Below are 14446 nucleotides of genomic sequence, written 5' to 3'. Positions count from 1 at the left end.
TCTCAGTTCTTTCATCAATTAATAGACAGAAAATGTTCAGTTTTGAGCATATCATAGGCGAAATATTGAAGACCTCTCGATTTGTAGAAGACCTCAGCGGAACCTCTGTACTGAATTTGAATGTTTTATGTCAATTTGATCTCGAAAATTTGAGAAAACGTAGAAAAACGCTGGTAAAAACACCTGTTACTATATCGGCGTGAAGCATGCTCAAATGAAAAATGCAGGCGAGCGAAGCGAGCCCGCTGATCTCATTTTTTGACGATCCAGTCGGTGGTCCTGGCTAGACGGATACGGCGAGCGAAGCAAGCCTGACGGGTAGTTTTTAGATATATTAAGGCTGTGCAAAGGCTAAAAATAAACTTTCTACTCGTGATATTTTTCTAAGTTTTTTGATTTGTATATCATCAAGCTATCAAAATGAAAAAGTTTTCTCAGGTAAACATTTTTTCCGATCATTACTTTTTGAGATATGAGCGACTGAAGTTTGAATTTTTGGGACAGAACATTTCAAATTCGGTACGATATAATTCAAATTCAAATTCAAATTTTCAAATTCAAATTCTTTATTTGCCATAATTCAATACAATTTTTTCAAAACAAAAACACAATTAAAAACTTGATTTAAACATTAACATGAAATAAATAATAATTCTTCTCAAAATTAGCTTATAGGCGTTGCCAGCAAAACCAGAGGTTTGTGTGCTGCAACGAGTATCAATCTTAGAAATCTTAACTTACAAAATTAATAAACCATTTAATCGATGTATCAATTGATATCAATCCATGAGATTTAGAGGATGGATTCTTCATGGTATTGTTGATCTAGTAAAACAAAAATTTTCTGAAAATATAAACTTATGGAAAACTTATTCAATTTAACAAAAATAACTCAACTAAAAGTTATTTTTGGTTATTTTTAGTAAATTGAATAACTATCTTAAAAATTGATATTTCCAGAAAATTTTTGTTTCACTCGATCAACAATACTATGAAAAATCTATCCTCTAAATCTCATGGATTTATCTCTTACCGAATTTGAAATGTTCTGTCCCAAAAATTGAAACTTTAGGCGCTCATATCTCAAAAAGTAATGTACAGAAAAAAATGTTTTCCTGGGAAAACTTTTTCATTTTGATAGCTTGATGATTTACAAATCAAAAAACTTTGAAAAATATCACGAGTAAAAAGTTTATTTTTAGCCGTTGTGGTTATGTTTTTTTTTTCTTAGATTACGTCCTAAAGACTCCAGTCATGGAGTATAAGACAAGTCATGTTATTACATAATAATTCTAACACTAAGTAGTTCAACCTAGTTTAGGTTTGAAAGGAATTCTTGTACACTATAAAAAGCTCTATCAACTAAATATTTTTTCATTTGTTTTTTGAAAATCTTTAAATCATCATTACTTTTCAAGATTTGAGGTAGCTTGTTATAAAATTTCCTACCAATATAATCTGGTTTTTGTTCAAATAACCTACTATTGTGACCCATTATATGATAATCTGCTCTGTTTCGCGTATTATACTCATGAACATCTGAATTCTGGATCACACCACTCGTTTTCACATGCATTACAACTTCATATACATACAAAGATGGCACAGTTAATAGACCAAGCTTTTTAAATAAAACATGTGTAACCCCATGTTGTCTTTAAGCGTTGCTTGTTTTGTGTTGTCTTTCTAGGGTTAATTGTTGTTTAATAAGGGTTGAAATGTCATTTTTCAGAACACAATACTGTTGTACCTGGTGTTCTTTCTGTGCTACATGGTGCTGGTGCCTCTGCAGATGTACGCAGTGACGCGTCAGCACCACCCCGTCACTAAGCTGTTCACCGTCAGTCTGCTATTGGAGTTTGTCGGCCTTCTCTTCAATCTGCTAGACGTCACCAAGTTCTCCATTGACGGAGTCGGCTATCATAGGATAGCTATGGCTGGAGATATCCTCGATATCTTATCACGAGTAAGTAAACTCGGAACTAGTCAAACGACGAATTCAAAATCATTGTTTAACAACCAATTGATCATTCATTGAATTACTTTTATTAGACAATCACTTAACAGACTGAGGGTCATTTGCACATCTGTTAAATATAGACATTAACGCTGATTAACAAATCAGCGTTAGTTTTACGAATTCATTTCTGTTCCTTATTTCGTTAGGTCGGTTAATATTTAACCCCGATTAAGTTTTCCGGTTAAATTACCAAGATTTTAACGGTTTCACAATCTGGCAACACTGTACGTTATATAAAATCCAGAAGAATTAGCTGGCTAGGTCATGTACAGAGAATGGAGGAGAACAGAATGCAGAGACAGATGCTTTCTGGGATAATGGAAGGAACGAGAAGAAGAGGCCGCCCTAGAACACGCTGGCTGCAAGATGTGGAGAAAGATCTGACACGCTTAGGAGTGAGGAATTGGAAGACGCAGGCATGTCAGAGAGATGATTGGAGGCGAATAGTTGAGGAGGCCAAGGTCCACGCAGGGCTGTAGCGCTTCGTAAGTAAGTACAATCTGGCAACAATGTAATTTAACCGACAGATGTTATTATTCTGAACAAATGGCACAAAATGATTGTTATTGAATTTAAAACTGAAAAAAAGATTAACAAACGAGATCATGGTCCAATATTATTAGAAATAGAAATGAGTTTAATTTCAACTGATAATGATAGGTATGTATTGAGGTAAAAATGAGGTTATGTTATTGAAGCGGTGAATTTGACCATTCAATACAGAGGCATGCACCATAAAAATTCTGGCTGTCGCCAGTGTCAAGTGCTATGCTGCTATCTGCAGACGACAACAGATCGAAAACTAACCTCAAAAATTATAATATAATTTTGAATGCTAATATCAGCTAAATACATTTCTTTATTCTATTAACGGATGAAATTCACTCATATATTTAGCTCATACTTTGAATTTTGTAGTTTTTTTTACCAAAAACCAATTGGAAGACAGCTATCAATAGGTAACCGGCGTTAATTGGATTTATTTCCCCGTGAATGGCCTGTTAAAAATATTTTACGTCGATTAGTTTTACCGGCGTTATTTTTTGATTTCTACCTATGTGCAACCAAATTTTCATCGTTTCAGCTAATCACCGTTAAAATGGTGCCAACTAATCAGAATTAATTTTTTTGACGCCGGTTAGTTTAATCTGTTGAATTTTCTGTTTGGTGCAACCAAAATGCATCAGTTAGCGCTAATATCGATTAAAATATAGCATTCAATCGTGATTAAACATCAACCGACGTACGTGCAACTGGCCCTGAAACCGTATTATCTATACAGGTTGACCACTAGCCACGAGAAACAATTTCATTTTAGAAATAAAAAACAAACAGTAAAATAGTTGTGAGTATATGCCATTTACTTTTTGTAGAGAAAAGTATGTTAGGAAGGTGACGTTCTCCTTCCCTGAGGAAAATTTATATTATGTACAGAAAGATTTTTACACTCGTTCCAGTGTATTATCAGTGATCTACGCCACCTTAGTGAGTATACTGCTTTCAAATCATCTAAAGTGATTTCTATTTGTGGGGACATTCGAAAGAGCATGTTTATCGACATAATTGTCACAACTCACGTATAGCAGGCTATTCGTGGCACTCGTTCGCATCGCGTCTAAATAAAAATATCCTTAAAATTAGCCTTATATCTGTTTCAATTTGTTATGTAATCTTTGAATTAATTAATTGATAAATGATGATTTTGTAGAGAATTTGAAACAATTAGACTTGTCGTCTTTGTGGGGAATATTCATTATGCATAATATTGTCTCTAGTGCTGTATTTTTTTTCTTGTGTGAATAAAGATTATTTGAATGAAATAGAATTGCTTGTTATCACAATGGAAAGTATTGTCGATTTTTTTCTTTTATGATAAGAGTAATTCTTCCTACTGGATTGTGATAAGAAAGTCTCTGATGAATCAGTCATTTGGGCTTATTAAGCTATTTTCCAACCATAATGTATTCTTTATTGCAATTGCAATTCAGATCTTTATTTAGAGTCAATTGACATCTTTCATCAATGTTGCTTACGATTTCTTTGATTTTATAAAAAGCTCACGGAATTAATCAATGCTCGTTATGAGTAAAAATAATTACGTTAATTGTGGGCTTTTAAATGCGATTAATTTTTTGAATTGTTATGACCTGAATGAATGATTCTATTCTAATGATTCACAAAACTTATTTTCATTCAATCGAAAACATAAAGTCAAGATGTTGGGGTCTACTCGTAGATATCAACATTATTTAAGCTGCGTTTACATTAAAGCTATTAACAAAATGTTAATAACTTAATCCTTATAGATTCTATTAGATTGAACGTAACTTATCATACACATAAAGAACATGTGTTTGTCAAGTTCCGTTCAATCTATATAATATAATCTACTAGCTTACCCGGCGAACTTAGTATTGCCAAAAAATCAATGTATCTCAGTGGTGCACACTTGACTTTATTTGGTGAATCATGAAATTTATCTGACAATCAATATTCTTATTTAAATCTCAATACGGACTTCCTATGTGCTTAAAACCACCGTTTTAATACCAGTAAACAATTTTATCACAGAGTGACGTGCTTATTACAGCTGGTAAGTTCATATGCTATATCATATTATCTCAACATGATCTTGAATCATGATGATCTTCCCGTTCTACGTTAGCCGCTCAACCGACAATATTTCGAAAACTTGGGTCTGTAAAATGGATTAATATAAATATTATTATTATTAGCCCCCCTATTCAAATTTCTGGTCAGAAACCATCCCCAATATTCACACAACATTTCCAAAGTTTCATACCGTTCTTTCAAGTAGTTTTCGAGTCTATAGGGAACAAACAAACTAACACACAAACAGATATTAATTTTTATATATAGAGATTTCTGGTCAGAAACCATCCCCAATATTCACACAACATATTTCCAAAGTTTCATACCGTTCTGTCAAGTAGTTTTCGAGTCTATAGGGAACAAACAAACAAACTAACAAACAAACAAACACACAAACAGATATTAATTTTTATATATAGAGATTTCTGGTCAGAAAACATCCCCAATATTCACACAACATATTTCCAAAGTTTCATACCGTTCTGTCAAGTAGTTTTCGAGTCTATAGGGAACAAACAAACAAACTAACAAACAAACAAACACACAAACAGATATTAATTTTTATATATAGAGATTTCTGGTCAGAAAACATCCCCAATATTCACACAACATATTTCCAAAGTTTCATACCGTTCTGTCAAGTAGTTTTCGAGTCTATAGGGAACAAACAAACTAACAAACAAACAAACTAACACACAAACAGATATTCATTTTTATATATAGAGATAAGGATTAAGTTATTAACATTTTGTTAATAACTTTTGTGTAAACGCAGCTTTACTTGTGTAAGTTTGGGGTTATAAAATAGTCTGTTTGTCTCTATGTTCTAGAATAGGATCAAGTTTTGTTAATTGTTTAAGAATTAGTTAAAATGAAAACTGATCTGAGACGTTTATTTAATATTGTGATGGTTTCTAAAAACGCAATCATATAGGTAGCCAGTATAGTATTTAAAAACCAAAGTTTTATGTGAAGTAACAGGCAGCAATGTGTATCAAATGGAACTCTACACTCCCACTTATCATATTATTGTATATAGGTACCGGGTGTCCCACAAAGTGGTTTACACGTTTGATTTTATATTACGTGCCCATTCATGCACCAATTTTTTTTAAATTTTACACAGTTTACAAAGTAGGTTCTGAAAATATTCTGGGAAAATTACAGCTCCCTAACCTTCGTAAAAACAAAATGGCGGCATATTGAAAATTTTACCAATTCGCTTCCTATAAAAACTACTTTCATCTGATTTGGTAGAGAGTTATTGGGGAGGATGTTTTTAATATTCTTTCCGAAGAATGGACATTGATATGTCCAAAGCTCCGCCAATTTATGCAGATGCATAACAATATAATTATCTATAGTTATTATATTACAAATTGCTTTTTCAGATCATATACAGTTCAATAATTATTTTCTTAGTCTATATTATGTAAATTCATCTATAATTTTGCTGTATTGTAAGCTATAGTATATAAGTGTATAAGCCAGTATATATTGTAATCTACATAAATAAAGTACTCAATCAATCAATCAATTTGTTCACTACGTTGCAGTAGTCTTGCCTCATTGGAAGGTACCAGAAATGGATCAAGCAATCTTCCAAAAAGATGGTGCTCCACCACATTTCGCAAATCATGTCAAGCAATTAGTAATAATGACAAACTTCATGGCCGTTGGATTGGTCGTGGAAGTGATTTTGTAGATTGGCCACCCCGATCACTAGATTTAACCATAGATAAAAAATAGCATAAGTAGATATCCCATGGTATAGGGCGTCTATGTCGCAACTTTTACTGTTATCTCAAGCTGATAGTCCACGTAGTTCTTTCCCGTGAAGCTTTATAACGCTGGTAGTCTCTCATATTGTGCCTTTTATACACTCTTACCCGGTCAAAACAGTAAGAATCGACAGTAATCGGCTTGAGATAACAGTAAAAGTTGCGACATTAACGCCCTATACCATAGGATATCTACTTACGCTATTGTTTCTCTATCATTTAACTCTTTGTGACTTTTTTTTGGGGTGACTTGGAGGAAAAAGTTTATACCCATAGCTTCAATAATGATGAGGAACTAAAACGATAAATAGAAGAGGAACTTCTCCGGATACCGCGGAGTTTCTTTTAAGAGCTTACGAATAATTTCTTAAGCGCTGTTATCAGTGTGTTGCTGTGGATGGATTTCAATTTTAATAATTTTGGACTTTAAGGTTTTTGATTAGGGTATGTTCTAGTTTTTTTTCAAGTCATATTGCCCTAAAGTGCAACAATAAAAATATTTTATAAAACCAAAAACACCGTTTTAATGTTCTTTAGGTATAGTTTTTCAATATGCCGCCATTTTGTTTCTACGAAGGTTACGGAGTTGAAATTTTCTCAGATTATTTTTAGAACCTACTTTGTAAACTGTGTAAAATTTAAAAAGTTTGGTGTATGAATGGGCACGTAATATAAAATCAAACGTGAAAACCTCTTCGTGGGATACCCGGTACATAGAATTAATTGTATTGATCATTTTGTGTTGAGCTGTTCGCTTGTGCTATCAATATTCTTTTTTATTGAAATTATGTTTCAATAATTTCACACACTTCTTCTAAAACACTCACACACAGAAAAAATGCAAATTTGCATTTATTCAAATATCTGAGATTTTTATTGTTATCCTACATTCTATAAAAATTGAATATTAAAATCATAGTTTCACAGTTTATTAATTAAGGAAAAAAGAGTAATTGAACATTGATTTTTCACATTGAACATGATGAGATAACATGTGGAAGTAACTTTTTCACTTATGATTCCTTATCTAATGTGAAATTTTAAAATAGTTTATGCAACATCTATGAAGTATAGGAAGATAAAATTTATAAAATTTTGTTGGCGGAGATAAAAATAGAAGAATTGGTGTCATTCAGCCGTAATAGGGCTGTTTGGTATACATTTTTATTTTTATTTAAATTGGATAATATTTTTCAATATAATTGTTAAGATCATTATAAGAGTGAGAAAAAGTGGCAACTGAAATTTTTAAGTGGTCTTATAAGCGAGTTATGGGTTGTTGAAGTGCTGAACTCCGTTTTCTTCCCAGATCATAAACGGTTTCGAATTTTCCATTGGAGTTTTTTTTTAATACATTCAGTATATCATTGGCTTTGTTCTATATGCGTTTTTCGCGATTAATGCCAAAAAACAAGTTATCGAATTTACAAAAAATGTTTTATTTATGAACGATATGGAGAATGAAATGTTTTAGTTTTGAAAGATACATTTTTTGAATTTTTGAGAGAAGTTCTAATAATATTGTCGAAACCGTTTATGATCTGGAAAGAAAACGGAATCTGGAAAGTTAGCATTTCAACAACCCATAATTCGCTTATAAGACCACAGAAATTTCAGTTGCCACTTTTTCTCACTCTTATAATGATCTTAACAATTATATTGAAAAAGATTATCCAATTTTAATGAAAAAGTGTAGTGAATAGCCTTAATTTTTGTATTTGTTGCCTGCATTCCTTGTAGCTTCAAGTTATCCTAATGCTTTAGTCTCAAAGATAATCTATTAGGTATTTAATGATTAATCTATTCTATTTATAATTTTCAGACGACATTCATGTTATTGTTACTGCTGCTAGCGAAAGGATGGGCGGTAACACGCATGGAGTTGACGTGGAAACCATTGGTTTTCACCATATGGTTTGTTTACGGAGTCGTTCATATTCTACTCTACGTTTGGAATATGGTTAGTAGCTGTTTTACTTTATTTAAGGCAACAATTTATTATTCCAAATCAATATATTCTGTGCTGATCTGTTGTCAACCAACCAACTAACATCTATAATCACTTTCCTTGCCCTATTACCATAGGTAAGGAAAGTATTGATTTCCAAAAAAAATTGAGGATAATACAAAAGGAAAAAGAGTCTCCTTCTAACGCCAATATTACCGTAAAATCAGACTTTAGAATTATTCATAAAAAATCAGCTGCCGAGTGGATTATTAATCGCATGCAATGACGCATGCAATTAATATCTCAATGTAACTTAGTAAAAAGGCAGCTGTCGTGTGGACTATTAATTGCAAGCGATGAGGCAAGTAATTGATAACTCAAAGTAGCATATTATTAATAATTTTCTTTGCTTCTAACTTGGTAATCTTTTGATGATAGTAGCATCATTTTTTTACAACAAATTATTGTAGATACAACAACCCAAACAGTCCTTAGTTGTTTACACACCAATATCTCAGGACAGGACATAATTCACTCTGTTGAACAGTATTATAGGAGGCGGTGGTTTTCAACTGTGCGAGGTCTACTGTTCACAGAACTACTAGTAAATAATAATTATTTTAAACCAGAATGAACAGTTAATATTACATCAATAAGCATGTATCAGCTACCGTCTATAGAAGTCATTGACAGAACTGAGGATCCTCCTATCTTTCTTCACTGCCATTATAACGTGGACCTCACTATAGACAACTAGTACAGATGATGATCTGTACTTTCTCTAGAGATATGACAGTAATCCTATACTATTAAACGAGCAACTTCTGTTTATATGTTTAGATGTTTATATGTTTGTATTTCACCGGATCTCGAAAATGGCTCTAACGATTCTTACGAAATTCAGAACATAGTAGGTGTATAATATAAAGATTCGATTGCGCTAGGTCTCATCCCTGGAAAAACTCGCTGAAGGACATGAAAAGGAAAATTATTATTCATCCTTGGAAAAACAGCTGATGATAATTATTTCGTTGTCTGTTGGTGATGGAAGTGAGTGAGCGAGTTCATGTGTGTGGGACTGTGTCAAAATTATGACTCAGCTGTTGAACTTTTTTAATCATTCAATCAGGTACTTAGTGCCGGTTGCAAAAAATCCCGGGTTATTTTCAATCCTAATTAATTCCAGTGGATCCATCTTTTTGAAACGGTCTTCTCTGATTTGGTTCACGTGAAGTTAATCAGGATTAAAATTTAACCGGCTCTTGTGCAACCGGGCCTTTGTGAGGGAAATTTTTGCATTCCTCTGGGAATTAATCTCAATTTACTGTGATTAGATAGAACATTTCTGTATGAACTATGCATATTATTATAATTTCTTCTTTCGTAATAAATTTTTTATGCTTTTGTACTCCAGAGCGAAGCTCGGTCCCCGATATCTGGTTATTTATGTTCTACGAATCTCGAAAACGGCTGTAACGATTTTCACGACATAAAAAATTCAATCATCTACATAAATATATATCACTGATTAGATAGAACATTTCTGTAAGAACTATGCATATTATTATAATTTCTTCTTTCGTAATAATTTTTTTTATGCTTTTGTATTCCAGAGGAAGCTCGGCCCCCGATATTAATATTATTAGTGTAGGATATTCTGTAAAATGTTGTAATCTATTCTTCTTTTAAAAGAAGACAAATAATATTTATTATTGTTTTAGCTAATCAATTTGATGTTGACCTTTTTTCTTAATTTTGTAGACCGAGGTGGACATCATCGAAGACATAGATGAATATCAGACGTGGCCAGGTTGGCTAATACTCGTTCTCAGATGTCAGATAATAGTTTGGTTTCTGTTTGAGCTGAGGACGACCATGTTGTATGAGCACAACTCGAAGAAGCTCAACTTTTTTCTACACTTCGGTGCATCGGCACTGGTGTGGTTCATCTACCTCCCCATTTTGGCCCTCATCGCCATGCAGATTCCAGCATTTTGGAGGTTCAAACTTCTCTTAGGTAATGAATACAATTTTCAATAACTATTACCTCTTATCTGCTTTAGCCTACTTTCCTTCAGCCGATGGTTTGACTAAACTCTCATGGCCGGTTTCCGAGCTCGGGATTTAGCTAAGTTCTAGACTTTAACCGGATTTAAACTCTGGAGTCAGAAAATTGGCTTTCCGAGTCAGAGCGTTAACATAGTCGAGGACTCAAATAGACCCTGGAGTTTAGATATCACATAAGACCCTGGAGTTTATAATTTCGCTTTCTGAGTGAAGAGCTTATAAGTCCAGGACTTGAATTAGATTCTCATCTCTTTCCGAGTCAAGGATTTATCAAAAATCGTCAAGTTCAGAACTTAAAACAGCGTGATTTTAAACCCTCGACTGGGGTAGGGTTTAAATTTAAGTTCTAGACTCAACCGAGCAAACACAATTCAGTTATTTATATTTTTTTACAGAGAAGCACTGATTGGGACAGAAAAACTAAGGATACTCCTTGTACCATTTATCTCCCAAATTTAGATAACACTTTAAAAGTCCAAAATAGGGTTATGATTTCACTTATGGTTTTGGAGTAGATGAATAGCCAAATAAATGTCATGGAATGCCTAAATTATTTGAATAGTCCATCTAAATTCATAATTAATAGTTTGCAATTTTATTTTGGAATAAATTTCTTCATAATATTATGCGTAAAAAAACTAACCTTATTTTACGGAAAATAATACTAGGATTGCTTTGGAATGGCCATCATCACATCTCCCAATGTGAATATTATTAATCAATGGCATATTCAACATATTAATAATAATATAACAACAATAAATTATTGTTCCATTTTTTTCAAAACAAATTCGTTTTCCAACTCATTAGGTAGCATACTAAAATTTTTATTCCAAAATCAATGGCAAGTATCAATGATAAATAATAGCATAATGTAAAATGAAATGTTCATTTTTTTATTCATGTTTCAAAAGATTTTGCTTTGAATTTATAGATCCACACAATACAAAGAAAAATCGAAATGTATTTCCACAAAATAATTTTTACAAAACAGTTCCTGGCCGTAATCCGTTTCTGACGTGGGTTAACTCATTTCAGAAGTTTAGAAGTGTCGCTCAACAAAGAAATGGACTTCAACGAACCATCAGAAAATATCGAAAGAGTGAGGCAGTCAGTTGTGCGTTCTCCCCGGCGTTTGACTCGCAAAAACGCAGCTGCTATAGCAATTTCTGACTCCACCGTCCAACGAATTTTTCATGAAGACCTTCAATTTCATCCCTATGAATTTGCTGTTGTTGAAGAATTGACTGAACGCGATTTTGTTGCCTCTCTCAGAGGCGATCTCCAATGGCCGGCACGCTATCCACATTTGACTCCATGTGATTTTTTTTATGGGCTTATTTGAAATCCCTGGTTTATGTTGTTCGACCACAGACTATTGCACACCAGTCCTCAAGAACAACATTCGCGACGCTATTGCCAACATACGGATTGATATAACCATAGAGAAACGATAGCATAAGTAGATATCCCATGGTATAGGGTGTTTATGTCGCAACTTTTACTGTTATCCCAAGCCAATAGTTCACGTAGTTCTTCCTATGCAGCTGTGTGATGCTGGTAGTCTCTCAAATTGTGCCGTTCATACACTATCACCCCAACAAAACAGTAAAAATTGACAATAATCGGCTTGAGATAACAGTAAAAGTTGCGACATAAATTCCCTATACCATGGGATATCTACTTACACTATTGTTTCTCTATGATATAACTTACTGCAACGAGTGGATACAAAATTCAAAAATCGACTTCATCAGTGTATGCGCAATGGTGGTCGCCATTTATCTGACTGCATCGTCATTTTCAAGACTGCATGAAAAAAATTGGAACATTGTATTCTCATATGAAATATTATCTTACGTCACATGGATAGGAAGGGGCCTTTTGCAGACGAGAATAATGTTTCTAGTCGAGGCGTTAGCCGAGACTAGAATTTCATTCGAGCACTGCAAAAGACATCCATGTCCAAGTAACGTACACTATTTTTTGTCATAACAATCTAAAGAAGAATCATTGAAAAAAGAAAACATTACCTGCTTGTGCTGAAGCTACTACAAGCATTCTGTAAACATAACCTAGTTTACAAATCCCGAATCAGAAATTTCATTATTGTTCTTGACAAAACTTCCACCTGGAGCGCTAAACGGCGGGTTTTTGCAACAGTGTTGCTGTTCCTATTTCGGAAGAAAGAAACATACTTGACTGTAAAGAAAACATATGATTTTATTACAGTATAGTATGCTATAATGAGAATCATATGTTTTATTTGTAGTACAATCAGCTATTAACCGGCTTGATTTCATGCATGTAAAACAGCTGATATTGAATGACTATGACAAAAAAAAATAAAACAATAACTAAAGTACTTTTGTTTTCATTGACCTTTCAAATAAGTAAGTTTCTCTGGCGCACCTTGTATTCTATTATATTAAGCAAGCGATTTCTGTATTTATATATCTGGTTATTTTTGTATCTGGTCATTTTTATATCTGGTTATTTTTATATCTGGCTATTTTTATATTTGGTTATTTATGTTTTACGGATCTCGAAAACGGCTCTAACGATTTTCACGAAAATTTGGAACATAGTAGGTTTATGATATAAAGATTCGATTGCACTAGGTCTCATTCTTTGGAAAACTCGCTGAATGATATTAAAAGGATAATTCGTCCTTGGAAAACAAATGATAATTTCGTGGTCTCTCGATAACAGAAGATGCGTGTGCCTGTGTGGGAGAAAGACAGAATTATTTCGAGCTGTGTAATCATAATCAATCAGCGAGAAATTTTATCTAGCTAGACAATTTAATCGATTTGATCAACATAATCTGATTTGTTGACATGACATGATAATCCTCCTAAACTAGAGTATATCATAATTTTCAAAGTTGATCATTATTTGACAATTTCAAGTGATTAGTGAGTGTTATGTTGTTACTCAATTTGGTTTGTATATAATTTAAATTATACATTTTTTGTTTTCAAATGTTTGAACAGAAAATTGAACCTGAATTCAAGTGTATGGAACATAACCTACTTTCTGGACTATTTATAGCAAAGACCTTAAAGATGCATGGACTCACATGCAGCGCTAGTGTCGTACTTGGAATTGAAATCGGCCATTGAGAGGGCAACCTATAAGATTATTATATACCAATGCCTTTGTAATCTATAGTATTACAAATATATAGATATAATATCTCGTGCTAAAATACCCCAATGGCGGCCTTCAATTTCAAGTAAGAGCTATCATTGGGAAGGCATAGGCATTGTGGGTCTATATCTCTTTAAGGTCTTTGATTTATAGTGTATAAATCAAAATTCGGGATAGAAGCAGTTTTGGTCTGTGCCTGTTAGTACTTCCCCAGTTATTTTAAAGAATTGTGTTCGGTTTATCAAAAGTCAATAAATAAATAACGAGCGAAGCTCGGTGCCCCAATATTATTATTATTATCATCATCAGAAGAAGAAACTGAGTAGTGTAATTCCAATGAGTAGTACCAATTAATGTTTGGTTTGCTTAGGTATCACATATTCAGCCGACTGCCTGGCGTACTGTGTGATGGCTCACCTGTTGTGGCCAACGCGCAGTGAGCAGTACTTTCTGCTGGCTTACGAGCAGGATGCTCGCGAGGAGTTGGACGAGTTCAACGAGGCGCCTCATGTTATCAACAGTGTCGGATATGCCGAACTGCGGCAGGCCAGCTCCTGCGACTCCATCACCCACGAAATCACTAAGGTCATCACGTGATACGCTGCAAGTATTAAGCAAATTGGTCAAATCTTCTCTACATGTTCATGCTACAGCTTAAATGCCATGAGAAGCAATATGAACCTGGTCTTGGAATACATAGATAATAATTTACATAACAAAGAATACATAGAGAAAGGAAACTCAACCGCTACCTCAGTAAACAAAGCCATAGTGCATTCTGTATCATCTCTGATCAGTGCGATCTATATCAGCTAAAGTTCGAGATAAATTACTTTTAACACGGCTCTTTCTCGAAGACGGAGA

At 33.6% G+C, this 14446-nt stretch overlaps 1 protein-coding gene across 1 annotated transcript in view; it reads left to right on the top strand.

Annotated features, from left to right (window-relative positions):
- LOC111053227 (integral membrane protein GPR180) overlaps positions 1-14203 on the top strand; it is a 28619-nt gene extending 14416 nt beyond the window's left edge. Inside the window, exons 3-6 of the mRNA XM_039425334.1 lie at positions 1733-1966; positions 8237-8374; positions 10124-10379; positions 13953-14203. Of these exons, the coding sequence (XP_039281268.1) occupies positions 1733-1966; positions 8237-8374; positions 10124-10379; positions 13953-14179 (855 nt within the window). The 3' untranslated portion in view covers positions 14180-14203. The remainder of the gene's footprint in view (positions 1-1732; positions 1967-8236; positions 8375-10123; positions 10380-13952) is intronic.
- Positions 14204-14446: the final 243 nt, after the last annotated feature.

This window comes from Nilaparvata lugens, chromosome 3, assembly GCF_014356525.2.
Source record: "Nilaparvata lugens isolate BPH chromosome 3, ASM1435652v1, whole genome shotgun sequence".
In the NCBI taxonomy this organism is placed as follows: domain Eukaryota; kingdom Metazoa; phylum Arthropoda; class Insecta; order Hemiptera; family Delphacidae; genus Nilaparvata; species Nilaparvata lugens.
The sequence above is the reverse complement of the archived record's forward strand: the minus strand, read 5'-3'. Positions and strand labels throughout refer to the sequence as shown.